The 23,059-nt window shown below is 37.2% G+C and overlaps 1 protein-coding gene across 1 annotated transcript in view; it reads right to left on the bottom strand.

Moving 5' to 3' along the window:
• The window catches only part of ROCK2 (Rho associated coiled-coil containing protein kinase 2), a gene marked incomplete at its 5' end in the record, with an annotated part of 87,692 nt that overhangs the window by 56,711 nt on the left and 7,922 nt on the right, over positions 1-23,059 (bottom strand). The window contains 2 exons of the mRNA XM_081100832.1: positions 2,114-2,214; positions 3,432-3,513. Coding sequence (XP_080956958.1) covers positions 2,114-2,214; positions 3,432-3,513 — 183 coding nt within the window. The remainder of the gene's footprint in view (positions 1-2,113; positions 2,215-3,431; positions 3,514-23,059) is intronic.

Here is a 23,059-nt window from a genome sequence, read left to right as displayed (position 1 = left end):
CCCCTAGCTCCTGGGACTGCCAGCTTCGACCGTGCCCAGCTCCCATCGCTGGCTCCACCCCTACTTCCTGCTATCACTGGCCAGGGCGGCAAAGGCGCCTGATTCTCCGATCATGGCTGGGGGGCAGGGCAAAGGCGGCCCCAGGGCCACCTTTGCCCTGCCCCCCAGCTCTTAGCTCCCCTCTGGGTTTCAGATCACTGTCAGTGGCAGGGGGCTTCTTCCTGCTTTCCCTTTCGCCTCCCTGCATTGTGCCTACATATGCAAATTAGCCGCCATCTTGTTGGCAGTTAACTGCCAATCTTAGTTGGCAGTTAATTTGCATATAGCCCTGATTAGCCAATGAAAAAGGTATCGCCGTACGCCAATTACCATTTTTCTCTTTTATTAGTGTAGATGTTTACTTTGAATTTATATTAGTTCACACAAACACTCTATCCATGCTTTTGTTCCAGCCCTCCGGTCCAGTTTAAGAACCCATTGTGGCCCTCGAGTCAAAAAGTTTGCCCACCCCGATCTAGACAATTATCTTCCCAACTGATGACTTCTGGATTTGGGCTCATCATCTAAAATTATTTCCGGTTTAGCTCATTTGCAAAATTATTCAACATTCCACCACTGCCTCCACAAAATTTATTAATAAAATATTTAATAAGAGAGTAGAGAACCCTAGAGCCTGTCCCTGGGTAACTCTGTCCAAAGTACCATTTATGTCTTCATCAGGCTCATTAGAATATAGCTATTAAATTAGTATAAAGCTGCCTACCCATATGCTTATTAACATTTCTCCTTAACATCCTCATGTATGTCAGACTTTTTCAAATCTATTACAGATACATATTACAGCTATTACACTACTCTGATCTATAAATTCAATAAATATATCAAAGAAAGAGGTAATAAAAGGGAAGAAAAAGACAAACATTAGTCTGTCATGACTTGTTCCTAGAGAAACCCTGGGCTGGTACATAGTAATCACAGCTTTTCTCAGTGCTCAGTCAAGAAGAATAAAACACTATTGAGTAAAATACAGAATTTGAGTCCATAATTAAACTGTAAGGACACAGAGAAGTTTCATACACAGGTGATAGAAACAGGAATATTATTATAGTTTCTCATTTAATACTATAAATGAAATATTTATTACAAACATTTACAATATTTCTAGTTGGTACCACTATGTCTTGTAAAGATAAATTTCAGTTATTAAAGTGTCTTTGCTGGGCTTCTGATATATCTGAATAAACCTTAGTTAATTAAGCAGAGATGCTATTAATCTGAACATATAAATAAAACACAGTAGTTCTGGTGGAATATTCACTAGGAGATCATGTGTGAAGCCTTCTTCTAAATCTCACTGTTTCAGAGCTAGTAAGAGACCTGGTGTTTACAGCACAACTAGAGGCCTGGTGCATGAATTCATGCACGGATGGGGCCCTTCAGGTGGCCTGCGGGGATTGGGACCCAGCTCATGCCTCCAGGCTCGCAGCCCTAGCTTGTGCCCCCAGTCTCGCAGCTCTGCCTGGCACCCCGCCGTGGCCTGGTGCTGCCACCTCACCTTCTCCACCATCCTGACTACAGGACGATTGGTCAGGGCCAGGCCCCCTGCCCAGCTCCCTCAGCACCTGGGAGCCAGGTGGTGGCCTTGCCCCCCACCGCTGGTTGCCATTTGTGGGGCAATGGGCAGGGCGATCAGGCCCCCACTCACACCCACCTTGGCCTGGCACCACTCGCTCATCTACTCCACCATCCCGCCATGGTCCTGCTCTCATCAGGGCTCATCAGGGCTGGCAGTGCCTCCACTGCCGCCCATTGTCAGTGCCACGTCGCTAACGACAGCCATGGTCTCTTTCGCCCCTGGTGGTCAGCGCACATCATAGCAAGTGGCCAAACTCCTGGTCGAACAATTTGCTTATTAGGCTTTTATTACATAGGACTGCCTCCTTTTATAGATGAACACACCGAGGCTCTCAGAGATGGAATGACTTGACCAACCTCAGAAAGCTAACTCTGGCCTGGCTGGGCAAAGAAGTTAGATCTACTCCAGGGCTACTGATAATGCTTCACAAACTATGTCATCAAAATAATAAGAAGAACAATACTAATATTTTCTTACCAACTGGACTTCACCAAAAGCACCTCTTCCAATAACTTTTACAACCTCATAGTCTTCTGCCTTCATCTGCAAACCTCTGATTTTTTTCACAATTTTCTCATCTACAATAAAAAGGTCACCATATTTATAATATTAATCATCACATTTATAAACAATATTTTAAAATAATCAGCATATTTGTAAACAAATTTTTATTCCAAGGAATTTGGCTTAGTTTTCAGCTATATCTGTCAGTTTTTACAGGTTGCTATTTAAAAATCTAAGATACACATTAACTTCACGTCAAAGAATCAAAACACTATGGTTTATTAACATATATAAACAAACACTACTACCAAAAGTAGCAGTTAAGCTATTCTGTTTCTGACTCTGTTGCTTGGCAAGTTAGATGACAGCTGAAACAGTAATGACCCCAGCGATCCTGAGTGCATTCTAAGTCATGAAAGAAAGTTGCTATAAAATTACTTGCAGGGCTAATCTTGGCAATGAATTTTTGGAAGCCTACTTCTTTAGTAACCACATATTATAGATATGGTAACTATAGACAAGATTGTGGAATTAGGAAAACAGTCCAGTCTCTGACAATTCCAAATGAAAGAGCTTACTGTGTTGATATAAAATATTTATTAGTTATTTTAAAAATTTCTTATTCTTAGAATTCAACTTCATTTACACCTTCACATCAACATCAATACCAACAAAATATTAAGAGTTACCACTTATATGACAATAATTATTACATTATCTTTCACTAACTAGATTGAAATGTCTACATTTATGCAAACATAAAGCTCATTAAGTCTTCCGGATAATGTAGAGGTCTTCGTGTTGTTAATATTAATTTAAAACTTCTCTTGAAACTGCCATAAATAACCTGTCCTGAAAACCACTAGTCTTAATAATTTATACAAAATCTTGAACTTTACCTACATTATATGCTACAATTGGTTCTGCAGTTTTGCTTTGAAAATAAAGAATATTAGTATTTAGCCCAGCCGGTGTGGTTCAGTGGTTGAGCATCGACATACGAACCAGGAGGTCACAGTTCAATTCTCAGTCAGGGTACATGCCCAGCTTTCAGGCTCGACTCTCAGTGTGGCGTGTGCAGGAGGCAGCCGATCAATGATTCTCTCTCATCATTGATGTTTCTTTCTCTCTCTCTCTCCCTTCCTCCCTGAAATCAATAAAAGTATATTAAAGTGGCAAGCTGAAAATTACTTAAGTTTAATAAGTTTATGGACTTTAATAATGTTAATCAAACATAAATCTCTCATCAAAGTATAGTCATGGGATCAAATATGAAGTTTAACATACTTACATCTATTTAAGAAATTATCTATATTCTTGTTTTTCCTCAAAGCAGGAAAATCCAAATCAAGGACCAAGGAATTTAAGCCATCCTATTTAATAAAAAATGTAAAAAGGAAAAAGAAAATTGTTACAATTTCCAAGCATTTTTTTAAAAAAAAGGTATTTACATTTTATCATATGTTATTCTCGCTGAATAAATGTCAACCCATTTTGATATGAAACTGCAAAGTAGATCAGTATCTAACATCTTTAACTGATGTCCTAACTTGGTCAGACAATTAAGATTGACCCTAATATGTTTTCCTTTGTTCTTTTAGCCAAAAGAAACAGTCATTTTAAAATATGCACCCACTATTATTTTTGTTGGTTAGATGTCTTCTTTTCTCTCTTCAAATGCCCAGAAAAATTTCACCAAGCTTTTGACTTTAAGAAATATACCCAGACTAAGGAAGTTGCCATTCACTCAACAATAATTAATTTTGTGCCTAGTGCAAAGAATAGAAAATTCAAAAATAAGTAATACACCAACTATCCTTACCTTCAGGAAACAGCCTCAAAACTAAATTTCCCATAAAAATATGAAAACAGGATGATGCATTTTTCAGATTTCTATTTTCTTCTTTAAGTTTTCTATATTTTTCAGACTTTCTACAAGAATGCATTAAATTGCCGGATCAGCGTGGCTCAGTGGTTGAGTGTTGACCTATGAACCAGGAGGAAACGGTTTGGTTCCCCATCAGGGCACATGCCCAGGTTGCAGGTTCAATCCAAAGTGTGGGGCATGCAGGAGGCAGCCAATCAATGATTCTCTCTCATCATTGATGTTTCTATCTCTCCCCCCCCCCATCCTCTCTGAAATCAATAAAAATATATTTTTAAAACGCATTAAATTTATAATCAAAATAGGAAAAAGCATATACGTACATATAACTTGGTGGGGGTGAAAAAAACTAAGAAACAAATTACTCAGTGGATGTGCTTGTGTAGGAAACCATGTTTCTAAAGCACTATCATATATATTGTCTCATCCTCAAGTAACTCTGAGGAGGGCAGGATAAAATATATTCATTTTAAAAATAACAAAATAAGGCTTAGATTAAGTGACTTAGACTTGCCCAAGGTCATGCTATTAGGAAATGACCAGCAGGATACTACTTAAATCTTAAAAGGTCCAATATACTTAATTCATCTCCCTAGTCTCAATGACCCGACTAACACCAATGGGAACTTGGAAGGGTAAATAAGTAAGCTGGAGGATTGCAGGGGGAAATAAACAACACAGCAATAAAGAGACCTTTTAGGGGTCTGGGTTGGGGGAAAATCACATGCAAAACTTAGAAAGGTAACGGGTCTTTAAGTTACTAGTTCTAGAAGAATTGCACATACTATATATTTTTTAAATTTATTTTTATTGATTTCAGAGAGGAAGGGAGAGGAAGAGAGAGATAGAAACACCAATGATGAGAGAGAATCACTGATCGGCTGCCTCCTGCAAGCTCCCTACTGGGGATCAAGCCACAACCTAGGCATGTGCTCTTGACCGGAATCAAACCTGGGACCCTTCTGTCCACAGGCTGACACTCTATCCACTGAGCCAAACCGGCTAGGGCTGCAGATAGTATATTTTACCATTCAGTTATACTTCATAAATTTTTCATTCTTTAAAAAATGTCAATACTTTATAAAACATTCTTTAAAAACAGAATGGCAAAGGTACTAACAATAAACTATAAGTATTTTCAATTGCAATTAAAATGATTTAGACACATTAAACGATCTAGATTCTCCTTAACTGAAAGAAAAATACATTAAAAGTAATAAATATCCAACTTCCAGTCAAGTTAAGATTGTTAATTCATTTTGAGGCTATCTCCCACCCGATGCCCACAATTCCCATCTCCATAACAGCTGAACTGCTTTTCAAAGACTCCAGCATTTTATCATACCAGGATATTTTTAAGTACCAAATAGCAATATATCTTGAGTGGTATAATTTTGATATTTTAAAAAATTTTAAATGTGAAATCCAAAACATTTATATTTTTAGATATATCCATATTTATACTCTGTATTAAACTTTCAAATCAAAGAAAGGTGCTTTCATGTGAAAAGCATTCTTCTATGCCTCCATTAATCTCCAGAGGAAGAAAAAATTTAAATTGATAAGGCATAAGCTATTATTACAAGAATTAATATTAATAAAATTACATGGTCTCAGTATTTTGATATTACAATAATGACACAGTTCACCGGCATCATTTTCTTAAGCCAAGTGGTTTCAACATCCATATTTTAAGGACATTGGTGGCAAGGTCTGTTTATACTGTGCTCCATGAAAGAGGCACTCCAGAGAAGACTGGATTACTTAAAAGAAAAATTTTGAGCCAAAGGGAGGGGGAAAAAAAATAAAAAGAAAAATGGCTTTTACTGCAAAGTCTATTAGTAAGTAAGGATGTTGAGGATGATGCTGACCATCAACACAAAACAACATTTGCTTATTATCTCTGTGTGTGGGGAGGGAGGAAGCCACTTTGACCATAGAGCTGTTCCAGCCTTTTTTTAATTTTGAAAGTAAAATAAACAGATGAACAAAGTTTTGTTTACTAGTGCTTTGTTTACAGAAGGTAAGACAACTTGGTTACATTTCTACAACATTACAAAACACAGTCCTCCAAACCAGTTTCCAGTCAATTGTTCAGATCATTAAACCAATAGAACCTTCTCTTTCATTTTATAACTAGAAGTCTGCCCATATGATTTCCACCCACCAGAACCTAATTGTAGAAAACCATTTTCCACAAGTTGTGAAGTTAAATTTCAGTTTTTTCTACAAAAAGTCTCTCAAGTAAGATCAATCACTCAATAAATGTTGGTTATTATTATTTCCATTATTTTCAATATTACCTAAATACAAACTTTGCATTTAAGGATTAATTAAAGAGATGTAGAGTTTAATGGGTTTTTAATTTAACTTTAACATCTAAATTTATCAGCATATCTTTGATACTAACAGATTAAGCCAAAAACCATTTCCTCACTAATTTAATGTGTTCCATAAAGAAAACTATTTTACTTTTTATGTTTTTATTCCCAATATCTTTACCACAGTGCTAGTCTGGCAACTAATCAAGTATTGTTTATGAAGCCAAATTAAATAAAGGTAAGTCTGAAAAGTACTAGTTGCTACCTCCTTTTGTTATAAATGTACTTAGATTGTAATCAATTTTTAAAACTCTTTTCAATCTTACTTCAATTTTATGTAGCTTGAAATTTTATTTCAGCAAATTAAAATCTGGGAGAGATTGCATACAACACATAAGCATTTCGAGCAACATTATTTACAAGAGCAAAAATTCAATACAACCTAAAAATCTTGAAAAAATATAGTAAAATCTAAGTGAACAAAATCTAAGGTATTAGAGAACACACCTTAATAAATACATACTTTAAAAAAATTTCATATAGAATTTACAGCTCTCCTTATCTCTACTGAAACATATCCTATTTTAAATTCCTATAAAGATCGCAATAAAGATTCAAGTTTTGGTCAGAAGCAACATTTACTTGAGAACTCTGGAGAAAGGAGGGGGAAACATATGATTTGTAGGAGACAGAGAACAGTGATATCTTAATATCTAATATTAAGGACACTCACTCCTGTGGTCCAGTAACTGCAACCTGCATAATGTCAATTTTAAACATTCTACTCATTGATCATCACCTTCTTATATTTACAGCTCACTCTCACTAATACTTCAACTCCAACAATCTCTTGACTCACCAGGAACCTTCAATCCAAACCTTACCATTTTCCATTGTCTTTTACCACCCCCTCCTATGTTATACTTTTTTTCAAAAATATGTTTTTATTGATTTTAGAGAGGAAGGGAGAAGGATAGAAAGAGAGAAATATCGATGAGAGGGAAACATCCATCGGCTGCCTCCTGCACACCCTCTACTGGAGATGGAGCCCGCAACCTGGGCATGTACCCTGACAACTCAGGTATGTGTCCTGACCAGGAAATGAACCAGTGACCTCTTGGTTCCCGGGTCGATGCTCAACCACTGAGCCACAGTGGCCAGACAGTTTGACTCTTTATATACTTAAATTCCAGTCAATCATAATAATCACTGTCCTGCACTTACTCTTTTGTTCTTCTCATTTAATCATACTCTTCTGAAAAAGCACATCATTGGTTAAATCCAATTATCTTTCTACTTAGTATTTGAACTTCCTAGAGCTAAATCTGTCTTAAGAAAAGGACACAACCATGTTCAAGTGACCCTTAGCTGACTGGCAATCCTAGACTATTTCCCTGGTCCATTTTCTCTCCCATTCTACTCAAATTTTTTTCATCAAACCTCAAAAATCTCCTCTCCTAATTTCATTCTCAGCTATAGTCCTGACTTCTTATCTCATTAAGAACTTGTACAAGTTCTCATACCAAATCTGTCTATATTCCTACATCTGTATCCATATATTTTACTTTCTTTCCTCCTATATTAAAGTGCTAGCCACAACCAATCTCTCCACCTGTGCACAATCTCGCCTCCCCTCTTGCCTACTAGAAGACAACACTACAGCAATTCTTCTGTCCCCTACCATAGCCATCCCATCATCCCCTCATCTCTTATTCTCTCTCTACATGATTACTGCCACTGGCATGTTATTTCTCTTACCCTTAAAAAAATAAAATCCCTTTGATTCCACTTCCCATACAGCTATCATATCATTTCTCCCTTTCCCTTGCAACGGTTCTCAACCTGTGGGTCGCGAACAATGAAAATACATCCTGCATATCAGATATTTACATTACAATTCATAACAGTAGCAAAATTACAGTTATGAAGTAGCAATGAAAATAATTTTATGGTTGGGGGTCACCACAACATGTGGAACTGTATTAAAGGGTCGTGGCATTAGGAAGGTTGAGAACCACTGCAAGAACCTATGATAGGGAAATTCCTTGAAAGAGATTATTTATACTGTTTTTAGCTTTTCTCCTCCTATCTCATTGGAACTAACTCCAATCAGTTTTCCCCCTTTCCCACCACCACATCCATAACCAAACTATCTAAACTGTTCTTCTCAAGTCTACCAATGACCTCCACATTGCGAAACCAATTATTATTTCTCGGTCCACATTTTACTTGACCTATAAACATCTTTGAACAATCAATCCTTCACTATCTACTTCTTGAAAATTTTTCTTCAGTTGACTTTGATGACAATGCATTCACATGGTTTGCCCTTTTTCAATCTTCTTTGCTGGTTTTCTCCTCAGTCCTTGGGTCTCTTCTCTTTCAAATCCACTCATTCCATAAGAAATCTTATCTTGCCTCTAAGTGCTGATGGCTTCCAAATTCATTATCTCTACCCCAGATACCTAAAATCCTAAATTCTAGACCCTATCTCCTCTTGCCTATGTGCCATCCAGCTTATCTCAATGTCTAATAAATATTTCAAATGCTGATGTCCAAAACTGTGCCCTATCCATTTCCACGGCAACCACTTCACCCTTCAGTCTTCCACATCTCTGTTAATGGCAATTTCACCTTTCCAAATACTCAGGCCAACATCTTTGGTATCAACCTTGACTTTTTCTCTCCCTCAAGAACCTAAATCCAAGCACTTACATATCCTGCCAGCATTATCTTCAAAATAAATTCAGAATTCCACCAGTTTTCACTACCCTCGCTACCACCACCCTAGTTTAAGACTTCATCATTTTACTTCAATTACTGCAAAAGCCTACTATCATGTCTCCCTACTTGCAGCTTTGCGCTTCCCTTCCCCTTCAGATTATTTTCAATGCAACAGAGATGATCCCATCACTCCTCTGTTCAAAACCTCCAATGGCTTTTACATCATTGAGAGTAAAGCAGAAATCCCCAGCTATAACCTATGAGGCTCTTTATGATTAGCCCTTATCCCCTTAATTAACTGTCAAACCTCAACCCCTACTACTTTCTTTCTCATTCATTTTGCTCCAGCTACACTGGCCTTCCAAATGTTTTAAAATCTCAACAGGGGCCCTACACAAGGAGTAAGTGGGAATGGAGTAGGAAGGTAACTCAGTTGCAGCCTTCACAAGAAGGGACATCTGAGCAGCATCACAGTCCTATGGGGTGGGGAGCTGGCTATATATGGAGGAACTGAGCAAATTAGTAACTATATGATAACCAGATGCCAGCTCTTACTACTGGGAGAAGTACAAATATGGGTGGGTGCATAGAATGAACACATGTGTTGGCCTGAAATTGGAGGTAGCAGTCTAAATGTACGGTTTTCAATATATGAAGATATGGATATTCAGATGTAGGTGCCTGTGTGGGTCTTAAGTACAGCTCCAACAGCAGTGAACCCACCTAGTACCCAGATTGCGATTTTGAAATACCACTCTCCACTAAAAGAAATTAGGGCTCCTTGGAGAAATGGCCAATTCCAGAACTGAACAGAAAAATCTATAGCATCTTGTGCCCAAAGTTAAGGAGGTGCATGGGGGATAAAATGACATAGAACTAAACATATACAGTGCATCAATGCCAATATCCTGATGTTGGTTATGTACTATATGTAAGATATAAGCATTGGGAGAAATTGGGGGAAGGATACACAGAACTATTCTGTATTATTTTTGCAACTTCCTATGAACTTATAATTATTCCAAGATAAAAGTATTCTTAAAAAGTAAAGAAGTACACAAAGGTTGATGGCAACATGTCAAAAGGACATACAAGCCAGCTTGAAAGGGCTCCCAGTGGCAAATTTGGGACAATTTGAGTATTAAAATAAATAATGATAGTAATGGAATATAACCCATTGAATAAAACAAGAATTCCTGATGTAAATGATTTGTTAATTAATTCTCTTTCTTACAATAAAATGCCAATACATGTAGAAGGAATACTTGAGTCAAAATATCACTATTTGTCAACCATCTTGGTAAAAATTAATTTATTTGAAAAACATCAATGGATACTTAAACTAGTGGGTAAATATATGAATAGAAACACAATTTTACATAGTCTCAAAGAAACCCCCCACAAAAATACTTATTAGTTACAAAGGAATAGGAGGAATAATAGAAACTTGGTAGACATCACTTTTAATTAAGTAATCAAAGTTAACACTACCTAATGAAGTAAATTGTATGCCACCAAATAGGATTCATTAAGAACAAATCACTTCTGTGAAATTGTAGCCAAAACCACATTATTTTGGGTCTAATCATCAAGCAACATTAAACAAACCCAAACTGAGGGATATTCTACAAAATGAGTAGCTTGTAATCTTCAAAATTGTGAACAGCATGAAAAACCCAAGGATATTAAAGAAACATGAGAGCTGGATGCAATGAGTGATCCTGGATTAGATATTTTTGACCTAAAGAATGTTGCTATTTGGGCAATTAACAAAACTTGAATGAGGTCTTTAAGCAAAGTGTATACAGAATTTTTTTAAAAACTTTTCTGTAAATTTGAAATTCTTTCCAATAAAAAGTTGGGTTTTGTTTGTTTTTAAATCATACCAAGGTATGTTCCTGACTTAGGGCCTTTGGATTTGCTATTTCCTTCTGTCTGAAGTGCTCACATCTATGTATCTGTATAGCTAGCTCTCCTACTTCCATCAGGTCTTTACTTAATGCACCTTTTCAGGAATACCTTAATATCTTAACTGTGAACCCTTTGCAGCGGTTCTCAACCTGTGGGTCGCAAGCCCTGAAAATACATCCTGCATATCAGTTATTTACATTACGATTCATAACAGCAGCAAAATTACAGTTATGAAGTAGCAACGAAAATAATTTTATGGTTGGGGGTCACCACAACATGAGGAACTGTATTAAAGGGTCGTGGCATTAGGAAGGTTGAGAACTCTAAAGTTTAGATTCGTATCTTTCTTTTTTACTTTTTTTCTCCTTACCATAAATCATCATGTTACATACAATTAACTTAATTTTTTATTATTCTCCAGCTCCCCATTAAAATGTAAACTGATGGCAGGGAATTTTTGTTCACTGATACATTCCCAGGGCCTAATCCAGGGCTGGAACCAGGGCCTGGCATGCGGTAGTTGCTAAATAAATATTTATTAAATGACAATGTACACAAAGTACTTGGAACACAAAGGACTTAAGGTACAATTACAAAATAAGTTCACTTTCCAATCATAGCAAGGGGATATTGAAACAGGTAAAAAGAACTCTACCGTTAATCTGATAGCTCTGGGACATCAGGCCAACAAATATGTCTCCAGCATAAATGAATGAGCTAATGTTCCTGGCTCCAAGGAGCTTAGTGAGCAAACCTATTACCAGCAGAAAGTAATGCTGTAACACTGCAGCCAGCTAATATAACAAGAAAATATCTATAAACAGCATGTGAGAAGTACAGTAGAAACAATCCAAATGCTGACAAATAAGAATTAACCTTATCAGACTTGACTGAAAAATACAGATACACAGAGAAAGCAAATTTTCTCCAGGAAAAAAGGATAAAGTAATTCAAATAAAGTCGGTGGTGCAAACCAAGGGACATATAATCAAGGTCTCATATTTTACTACCCCATTTCCTTGAAAAACTACCGAGAGTATAGTTAAAGCTAAGCACAATGATCTCAAGTAACGTACTGCAAACATACTAAATAGTTCATATTTAAGAAAGAAGTATAATCCAAAAGTATGCAAAATGATCTTACGGTTTCTACAGTGGCCAAACAGTAGCATCTCATTTTATAAATGCTTTTTTCTCCTATGCCACCAGATAATACAACTGACCTTCCTTTCTTGCATAACTGTAACCAAAATGACAGGCAATATTATTTTAAAAGAGATTTCTATAAGCAAACGTTTATAAATCTAGCATGCCTTTTTTTTGTAACAATCCTGCAATGTAATATTTTCTGTTTACTGATCCTATTGAGGTTAAGAAGTTATGTAAGTTGGTAGTGGTGGTAAAGTTCATATTCCATTTCAAGTCTTTCTAACTCCAAATCACACACTTTTCTCACTAAACCATGACTTTTCTAACGCCTTTGTTTTAAACCTTTATTCTTGAGACACCTTCTGATTGATAAATTAATCTCTTTACTTAGAAGGTGCGCTACACAAATGACTAAAGTAGTTGTTTCAGGGTACTTATTTTTGTTTGCTCATTAACAAGAAGAATGAGAAGTTAAACTTCTGAATCTGCAAAGTTGAAAACCACCATTAACCGTAGGCTCATGGTCAACACAACCATCGATGATGGTTATATTGAAGACCTCAACCCAGCCTTTGCTTTAAGTCTTTTAACTATGCCAGTGTCCTTCATCAATTGAAGATTTAGTTTTAGGTATTAAATAGTTTTTTTTTTGTTTTTATTTTTTTTAATTGATTTCAGAGAAGCAGCAAAGGGAGAGGTCAAAACATCAATGATGAGAGGGAACCATAGATTGGCTGCCTCCTGCACACCCCCCACTGGGGTCAAACCTTCCACCCAGGCATGTGCGCTGGCAAGGAATCCAGCAGTTGACCTCCTGGATCATAGGTGTTTGCTCAACCACTGAGCCACGCCGGCCATACTAGGAATGATTACTTTTAACTTGTTGTGCTTAGTATCTGAGGAAAACAGCTTGATTCTTCTAGTCAATTCTAAATCTCTTAATTCATTAAGAAATTTTGATGTATTTTTGGTGGTTATTCTTATTATTTTGTTTTAGCCTACTCTTACTGTTTTATAGTGGCATAATAGCAGTCACAGGACTAACATCACATCCTAGGTCGTAAGAGTGCCAAGAATTACTTAAAGTACATAATCACATAAAACATTTACTTTTTGAAGAAATTTAATTTTTATAATCGGTTATGGCAAAATAATTTTAAAGCCTGGGTGTTTTAGAACCTGTTTTACCTGTTATCTCTTACGTGAAATCAGGACTGATTGCATACCTGAAAGAGAAATTCACTGGTGGGAGAGAGAGATGCCAGAACCATTAAGAATAAGTCCTTGTTTGTGTAACCTTGTAGTTTGTCGAGTCTTTCCTTTTTTTGGAGCACAGGAAATTAAATACTACGGAAGAATTTGCCATTCCCAGTTGGTCACATGTTCACTATGCTATAGAATTTCACAATGCTACTTTTATTATTTTATAAATTTAGCATGTTTTTTTTATTTAGTGACAATGTATGGATGTAAATTTAACAAGGAAAATCATTTAAAACTGGTAATATTATATATACAAATGTATAAATTCTGAATTTTCTTGAGCTTTAAAACCTATCCACTGCCTCCCTTCTCACCAACCTTTGATATTGGATATATGTTTTATTTTTTTCCTCTCTGTTTTTACAGTACTTGTCTACTTTTTCAAGTTTTTAAGTTTGACTGTTACCAGTTGAGAGTAATTGTATTCAGTAATTTTTTTAAAAAAGAGAGCTGTCTCAGAATGTATAGAAATATACCTCTGCCCAATATGATAGCTGTTAACTACACATGGCTAATTCAATTGCTCAATAGTCGCATGTGACTAAGGGTTACCATATTGAACAAAACAGAAATAGCCTATCTGTTGAGTATCTGAAATGTAGCCAACCAGATAGCAACCTGAAGAAGGTACCAGGTAAGTGTCTGTTATATACAACATATGATTCTTGTTATATTTTTGCTGATAAGGGGAGTGGGCAGAAGGTAGAAAGAATTGATATTTCTTTCTGGGGGTAATTTGGTTATTGGTTTTTGTTTTAGATAAAGCATTTGAACAAGTTTAGCAAGATGAAAAAGTATCAGAATTAAGGGAAAGATTAAAGACAAACAGACAAAGCACAGTGGGAGAATCAGCCTGAGACAAAAATATGGGATCTCATCCACTGAAACAGAAGGAAAAGGAAGAACAAATGGTACAGAGGAGATAATAAACTGGTGAGTCAAGTAACAGGAAATTTAAGGGATCTCTTTTTGATGGCTTCTATTTTCTCATGAAGTAGAAATACCATCTGTGGAGAATACTTTGTTTCTTAAGTTTAAAGAAAAAAAAGAATGTTTAAAATAGCCCCAAAAGAAATAATGGATATATAGCATTGTATACATTCTTTCAGCTCATGCAAGAACTGAAGACCATGAGTTTGAAGCACCACTAATCTGGGTACTTGTTTGATTTCTCTCCATTAGTGCTCAACAAGCACCTCTTATGTAGGCCAGAGAGACAAACTGATCCAAAATCTAGGTTTTGCCAGATGCATATGATAGAAATTCAGTAAGGTAAGGAAACTCTCAGGAGTCAGCCAGTGCCTAGAGAAGTCTGGCAAGAGGTAAGAAGTGATGGACAAGGAATTCTTGCCTATTTACACAGGAAGCATTTGGTGGACAGAGGTGTCAAACAACTACATATCTCAAAAGCATCAATGAATAGGTTTAGAAAAAAGAATAGTGTCAGGAGCAGAATCTACATATATAAAAAGCCAGTGTCTGTGACAACCAAGCAACCGGTCACCATGAGGTACATTGAGCACCTCTCAGTCCCTCCCCACTCCCCCCGCCCACGAGTGGGGCGGGGCGGGACTGGGGACTAGCGAGCTGGCTGAATGGCTGACCTCTTGGTCCCTGCCCCTGGCCGACAGGTTCCAATGGATCAGCGATGGTGAACGGAGGAATCGGGGTGGGTGGCAGGAGGATCGGGCTGGCTGTCAGGCCATTGGGACCACCAGCTCATCCGCGGCTGCTCCCGGGCTCAGGCCTGCGGGAAAGCAGGTGTCTGCGAATTCACCTCCATGCGCGGGCGCCGGCCTGGCCATTGCTGGAATGCACTGCGCACTCGGACCGCTCAAGCCAGGGCGGGTAGGTCACGGGTGCGCCACGCAGCTTCTGTCAGCACCTCAAGCCCCAGCAGCAGCGGTGGCGGCAGCAGCGGTGGCGGCAGCAGCGGTGGCGGCAGCAGCGGTGGCGGCAGCAGCGGTGGCGGCAGCAGCGACGGCGGCGGCGTGAGCGGTCCCAAGCTGGCAGCACATTCCATCAGCGGCCAGCTGGTGCACACGCATGGAGGTGAATTCGCCGGCGCCTGCTTTCCCACAGGCCTGAGCCCCCGAGCAGCCGGGGATGAGTTGGTGATCCCAATGGCCTGACAGCCAGGCGGCAGAGGCAGCATTTGGCCTGGGGACTGGCGAAAGGGCAGAAGATGGCCCTGATTGCAGGAGACCAGGCCCCAGGGATACTACCCGTACAATTTCGTGCGCTGGCCTCTAGTGTTCAATAATCTCAAAGGTAAAGCTGATTTTTGGTGAGGTCCGAGTAGCTTCATGGAAGTAAATGAAGATAAAAACCACTAGAGATGAGAAAACTGTGAAGCCAGGGTCCTGGGTACTCTGTTTACATAAACACTGAATTCACCTGGAATGGTGGCATAACCGTGAATGGAAAAAAACACAGTCTTCAACGAGCAAGAGATAAATATTCCAACTACACGAGATTCAACAGAAATTTTAACAGGAAGGTTTTACTAGTACAGGCACCATGGTGCAAAGAAAGAAAGAAACCCCCTCCTACCCGTTCCTAGACTGAGATACGAATAAAAGACGGTACAAGTTCCACTAGAGAGGGCTTCCCCTCAGGAGAAAGATAGGTGCTATTTAAGCAAATATAAAGTAACATTCAGTAGAGTTTGAAGATGCAATTATGTTAACCTTAGAACAAGGGTGAGAGATGTTTGAAAAAGAGGGGAAGAATAGGTGGGGGGAAAAAAGTAAGATGAGAAGTGCATTAAGGGCTTGTATCTTGGGCAGGAAAAGGCAACAATGAAATGAGATTTGGTGAGGTCACTTCATGGGAAGGTGGCTACTGGATAGGTTTCAAGAGTTCTCTGGAAGAAAAGATATCAGCCCTCTCAGGAGTCAGGCAGTGCCTGGGATAATTATGATTAGAAGACTCATACCTCTTTGGAAGGAGCCAAATGAAGTTTGAATGAATTGTGCTGGCTTAAGTCTACATGCTAAGACCACCGGGCAAAAGCCTCATTTGTTGGCCCTAGTCTGTTAAGAACGAATAAATGCTCACCCTCTACCTAAAATTGTAGAAATCAACATTTGTTCTTGACCCTAAGTGACCCCAGTTTGGAACTTTGCTGTTTTGTAACACCTAGTATGGTGTGGCAAAGAAATAAAAACATCTCATAACCAAATAAGACATTCCTCTTTTAGACTTGATTCCTCATTTGTAAAATGAAAGGACAGAACTAGAACTACTACCATTAAGTTAAGAGCCAACCTTCTCCCTCCCCCAAAAAGGAGGAAGCAACCAACTTTACATATAGACGTCCAATTGGAAATCAGACTAACTACTTGATAAAGTTTCCTAAACCCATACTAAGTGTTATAGGCTCTGTGCTAGATACTGGGAAGAGATATAAAGATGACTACTACATAACTACATGAGATGATGGATATTAACTAAACTTATTGTGGTAATCATTTTGCAACATATGTAAGTCAAGTCATTATGCTGTGGTCCTTAAACTTATACAATGCTATATATTATATATCAATAAAACTGAAAGAAAAAAAGAAATACTATTTAAAGCACTATGCCCCATTACTCTAAAACCTAGAAGGTTTAGGCTCCATATTGACAATTAACTGAGATGTAAAAGTTTTTAAAAGTGAATACTACATGTTCACAACCCTAGAGGACTTCCTAGAGTATCTATATATATAAAAGCCTAAGTGACCAGTCGACCGGTCGCTATGGCACTGACCACCCAGGGGCAGATGCTCAATGCAGTAGCTGCCCCCTGGTAGTCAGTGCGCTCCCACAGCCAACCTCCTGTGTTCCTTCCCCCCCCCCCCCCACGCCGGCCAGCCCTGATCAGGACTGGGTGAGACAGCCCCCATCGGCCGAGATCGCCGGCCAGGCTGAGGGACCCCACCCATGCACAAATTTGTGCACTGGGCCTGTAGTAAGTAAATAATCACAATATAATATTCACATATATGCACAAAAATATTTACAATTATGTTCACTGCAGCAATGTTTATAACAGAAAACAACCTGAATGCCTATCAATATTGTTATATTAAAATAAATTATGGTAAATCCAGATTAGGGAACACTCCACCACCCTTAAAAACAAGTAGGTGTGCCGAAACCGGTTTGGCTCAGTGGATAGAGCGTCGGCCTGCGGACTGAGAGGTCCCGGGTTCGATTCCGGTCAAGGGCATGTACCTGGGTTGCGGGCACATCCCCGGTGGGGGATGTGCAGGAGGCAGCTGATCGATGTTTCTCTCTCATTGATGTTTCTAACTCTCTCTATCTCTCTCCCTTCCTCTCTGTGAAAAATCAATAAAATATATTTTAAAAAAAACAAGTAGGTGAAATATGTCTAACTAGACCTCAAAAATAAATTTACAAAGCAAATACACACACACACAAAAAAGCAAATACAGAACAATAGATATGGTATATTTGCATTTTGGTATTTAAATAAACAGCCTACATATATTAGTGTTTTTTATATGCAATGAAAATGGATATATCATTATGTTGTTATACAGAAAAAGGAAAGTGGTACACTACAGGTTACAAAGTGGTTGTCGTCAAAGATTGACATCGAGAGAGGGCTAAGAAGAGAACTTAGATGTTATGTACATTTCTGTAACTTTCAATTTTTAAAGTAGTCATGTATTACTTTTGTAACTTAAAACATGAAGTTTGTTTTTTGTAAGCTGACAAAGCAGAGGAGAGAGATCATTCCAGGTAGAGACAAAAGCAAAGATACATGGTATTCAGTTATAAGCCAAAGGATGTTTGCCTCTACCCCTGGTCCTGCTCACTCATTTTCTTTCCACATCTCTGAAGAAGCCCAAAGCCCATCATTCACGAGCCATAAACCCCACCAAGACTTTGCCCTGCTATTTTCTCCTGATCCTAAGGGTCTTCCAGACAAACCCAACCCCTTCCTTTATTTCTAATGAAGGAGACAGAAAGATAGGCATGTAAGCATAGACAAACCACAATAGAGAAAGCAGTCTCCATTGAAGTCTCTATCCTAAAAACCACTGAAATACACTTTATAAGAATAATAGATAATTGCAGAGATCCTGAGAAAGAAGAACAAAGTAGGTGGGATCTCAATACCAGATATCAAGCTGTATTACAAAGCCACTGTTCTCAAAACTGCCAGGTACTGGCACAAGAACAGACATATAGATCAATGGAATAGAATAGAGAGCCCAGAAATCGACCCGAACCAATATGCTCAATTAATATTTGACAAAGGAGGCAAGAACATACAGTGGAGTCAAGACAGTCTCTTCAATAAATGGTGTTGGGAAAATTGGACAGATACATACAAAAAAAATGAAACTAGATCACCAACTTACACCATACACAAAAATAAACTCAAAATGGATAAAGGACTTAAATATACAACGGGAAACCATAAAAATACTAGAAGAATCCAAAGGCAACAAAATCTCAGACATATGCCGAAGCAATTTCTTCAACCGATACAGCTCCTAGGGCATTGGAAACTAAAGAGAAAATAAACAAATGGGACTACATCAAAATAAAAAGCTTCTGCACAGCAAAAGAAAACATCAACAAAACAACAAGAAAGCCCACTGCATGGGAGAACATATTTGCCAATGTTATCACCAATAAGGGTTTAATCTCCAACATTTATAGGGAACTCATACAACTTAACAAAAGGAAGATAAACAATCCAATCAAAAAATGGGCAAAGGACCTAAATAGACACTTTTCAAAAGAGGACATTCAGAAAGCCAAGAGACATATGAAAACATGCTCAAAGTCACTAACCATCCGAGAGATGCAAATCAAAACGGCAATGTGGTACCATCTCAAACCTGTCAGAATGGCTATCATCGACAAATCAACAAACGACAAGTGCTGGCGAGGATGAGGAGAAAAGAGAACCTTCTTTCACTGTTGGTGGGAATGCAGACTGGTGCACCACTGTGGAAAACAGTATAGAGTTTCCTCAAAAAGTTAAAAATGGAACTCCCATTTGACCCAGTGATCCCACTTGTAGAAACATATCCCAAGAAAACAGAAACACCAATCAGAAACGATATATGCACCCCTATGTTCATAGCAGCACAATTCACCATAGCTAAGATCTGGAAACAGCCTAAGTGCCCATCAGCAGATGAATGGATTAGAAAAACTGTGGTACATCTACACAATGGAATACTACGCTGCTGTAAAAAAGAAGGAATTCTTACCATTTGCAACAGCATGGATGGAACTGGTGAGCATTATGCTAAGTGAAATAAGCCAGTCAATGAAAGAAAAATAGCACGATCTCACTCATTTATGGATAATTAAGACCATTATAAACTGATGAACAAAAATAGATACAGAGGCAGAGCAACATTGAACAGACTGTCAAACTACAGCGGGAAGGCCGGGGAGGGTTGGGGGGGTGGGTAAGAGATCAACCGAAGGACTTGTATGCATGCATATAAGCATAACCAATGGACACAAGACACTGGGGGGTATGGGAGACTAGGGGAAGGTCAAGGGGAGAAAAAAAAAGGAGACATATATAATACTCTTTGTAATACTTTAAGCAATAAAACAATTAAAAAAATGAAAAAGTAAAAAAAAAAGAATAGTATATAAAATGCATTTCTTAATTCATAAACGCCACAACAGAAAAAGTGTGTATCACCATAACAGTGGCTACCAATGGGCTTCTCCCCATATTCATATTAATTATACTGGGTACTAATCCAGTTTTTCCTAGCCTATAGAAGTACAAACTCTAATCCCATAAGGATATTAAATGGTTGGCAATAGACTTAAGACCCAGCTCTGTTACCAAATCCTAAACTCTAAAATCAGCTTTAAAATTACATGATCCAAAAAATCTAAAGTTACTGATTACTGCAATGGCCATCAATGCAGATCTATCATATCACATACAATATTTGTATATATTTTTCTACATGATAAAACTACAATTACCCTGGTATGCCTAAGGACCAAATCTGTATCAGAGGTAAGACAGCATAACATAATAAGTTTGCATATTTCAAACTATTCTTTATAGTTATCCCAAAACTTACCTTTCTTACTAAATGTAGGACAAAAGTTGCTTAATTCAGCCATAGATAAGAACGGTTGGTACAACTCAAGAGCTCCTTCAAGCCTTATATGAAGCATGATTAACATTTTTGGAAGTGAATGCAAAGGTTTAAAAATTCTATTGTGAATTTTTCTTATATTTATATATTAGGATTGCTAAAACTTTATATAGATTCTGTTTTGATTGTTCAAAATCATGACTACTCAAAAAGAATAAACTTTAGCTAGGAAAACGTAATGTTTGGAAAGTAACAGACTAATCCAAAAAATGAATATAAGCCAATATTCACTCAATGCAACTAATTATTCTCAGTGAACTAAAAAATAAAAATGTCAACTAACTTTCATTCATTGCTTTTATACTTTAGAGAACCTAGTATGTGCCAAGCATCATGCTACCTCTCTGAGGGAAAAGCAGGTTACCATCAGAAGCTTGATTCTGTCTGCAGATACCTTTTCAAAGGCACTTACAGGCATATGCAGCGTGTGCTGTTTTACAAGTAATTCTTCAACAGGATGCAAAAAGCTCAAGTTCGGTTCAGTTTATAAAACACTAGCATGTATAGTTTCTCACTGGATCCAAATCCACATCTTGAGGCAGACACATATAGACTTATGTCACTTACAGTCAAACAGATAATACAACTAAATACCAGTCTTAGCTCTTCTGACTCCAAAGTCACTGTTATTTCCATTATACTACTCTGCTTCTCTTTTTAAAATACTCTAGAAAATAATCAAGTCATTTCCCTTCATTTTTATCCATCTTTACTATCCCCAACCCCCAAAAAATCTTTAAGAAAAATAATTAACTTATATTTTCACGTTAACTAACACAGTTTAAACAAGATCTATTTGGGCTTATTTTAATGGAATTTTATTTATAAAAATGATTTGAAATGAGCAAGCCATTGCTCGGATTTTTAAACTTTTATTTAATAGATGTGTTGTAACTTGAACCAAAGTAAAGAATTTTGTTTATAAAACGGGAAAAAAGCACAGTAAAACACTATACTAGGAAGTTATAGTCACCACATCATCTTGAGAGACAAAACTTCCCTGCTAAAACTTATAATAATCACCTCTTCCCAATTCACCCCTCAAAAAATTAATAATTAACTTTTTACAAATTTATTCAGTGTTTTACATTATGACTTTCCTCTAAAGGAAATTTCATAAGCTAATTTTGTACTAGACTTTCCTTTTATTAGTTCTAAATTTAGTTTTTATTTGTATCATCTGTTGTTCTCCTATTATGGAAATGTCTCAAATATGAAAAAGAAATCTGTTTTCAGCAATGCCTTCAATTTGTAATATTACAGTTTCCTCCTATTTACAAAAATATATGGTTGCAGAAGAAACTGTGTTTTAGAACTACCAGCAAATCCTTTCAGTGAGTTTTCTCATTCTTTATCCCATATCATCTCTCTTTTATGACTAAATTCTTCTTTAGCCTAAACATTAACAAAGCATATTCTCAAATTTTAAATGTTGCAATCATGAATTATATATTCCATTTAAGCTATAGGCAGAAATAATGCCTTAGAATATTTTAGTATGGACATGCCATAACAAATCATGAAGTATCAGATTAAATTGCATTTGGTCAAATATTTTATTTATTTATTTTTTTAAAATATTTTTTATTGATTTCTTTCTTTTTTTAAAATATATTTTATTGATTTTTTACAGAGAGGAAGGGAGAGGGATAGAGAGCTAGAAACATCGATGAGAGAGAAACATCGATCAGTTGCCTCCTGCACACCCCCCACTGGGGATGTGCCTGCAACCAAGGTACATGCCCTTGACCGGAACCGAACCTGGGACCTTTCAGTCCGAAGGCCGACGCTCTATCCACTGAACCAAACCAGTCAGGGCAGTATATGCAATTTTATTAGCCACAAGATAAGGTCTTCAAAAAGTGAGTTGGTAAATATATCAAATATTTAAAAAGACAAAAATTACAACTCATAACTATTATCACAAGAATTAATAAGTGTAAATTTTAATTTTCAGATTTCTGAAATATGTGCATACCCTTAACCACCAAAATTAAGATGGCCAAAGAGCAGGAAATCTGATACACAAATACTTTAGAAGATGAAAAATATGAATAGTTTATTGCCTATAAATCGTTTGGTCATCTCTTAATTTTAAATGATGTGAAAAGATAATTGCAGAGAATACAAATGTTAAAAAATCTAAATAGTAGCATGTTAATGATTATGTAATGTAACCAATAACTTAAAAGCTGCTTTGAAAATAAAATTTCAAAATAGTTTAATATAAAGGTTTTGAATATTTTACATTTTTTGCTTACTTTTAATTTTTGAATTATTTTATTATTTTTTAAACACAGGTACAATAACATTTATACATATACCATCCTGCTTTAAATGCTATGCCCTGAAAGACAATGCTTTTCTAAATTATATCAACTGTTAATGATTAAACAAGCTATCACTATTTTCCCATCGCCATTTATTAAATGTGAAACAACAAAATTATATATTTCCAGGCCAATAAGTCTCTGCACACTATATTTTTCACAGAAGG

The sequence above is a fragment of the Myotis nattereri genome, assembly GCF_964212035.1.
Source record: "Myotis nattereri genome assembly, chromosome: 10".
Taxonomy (NCBI): Eukaryota; Metazoa; Chordata; class Mammalia; order Chiroptera; family Vespertilionidae; genus Myotis; species Myotis nattereri.
The sequence above is the reverse complement of the archived record's forward strand: the minus strand, read 5'-3'. Positions and strand labels throughout refer to the sequence as shown.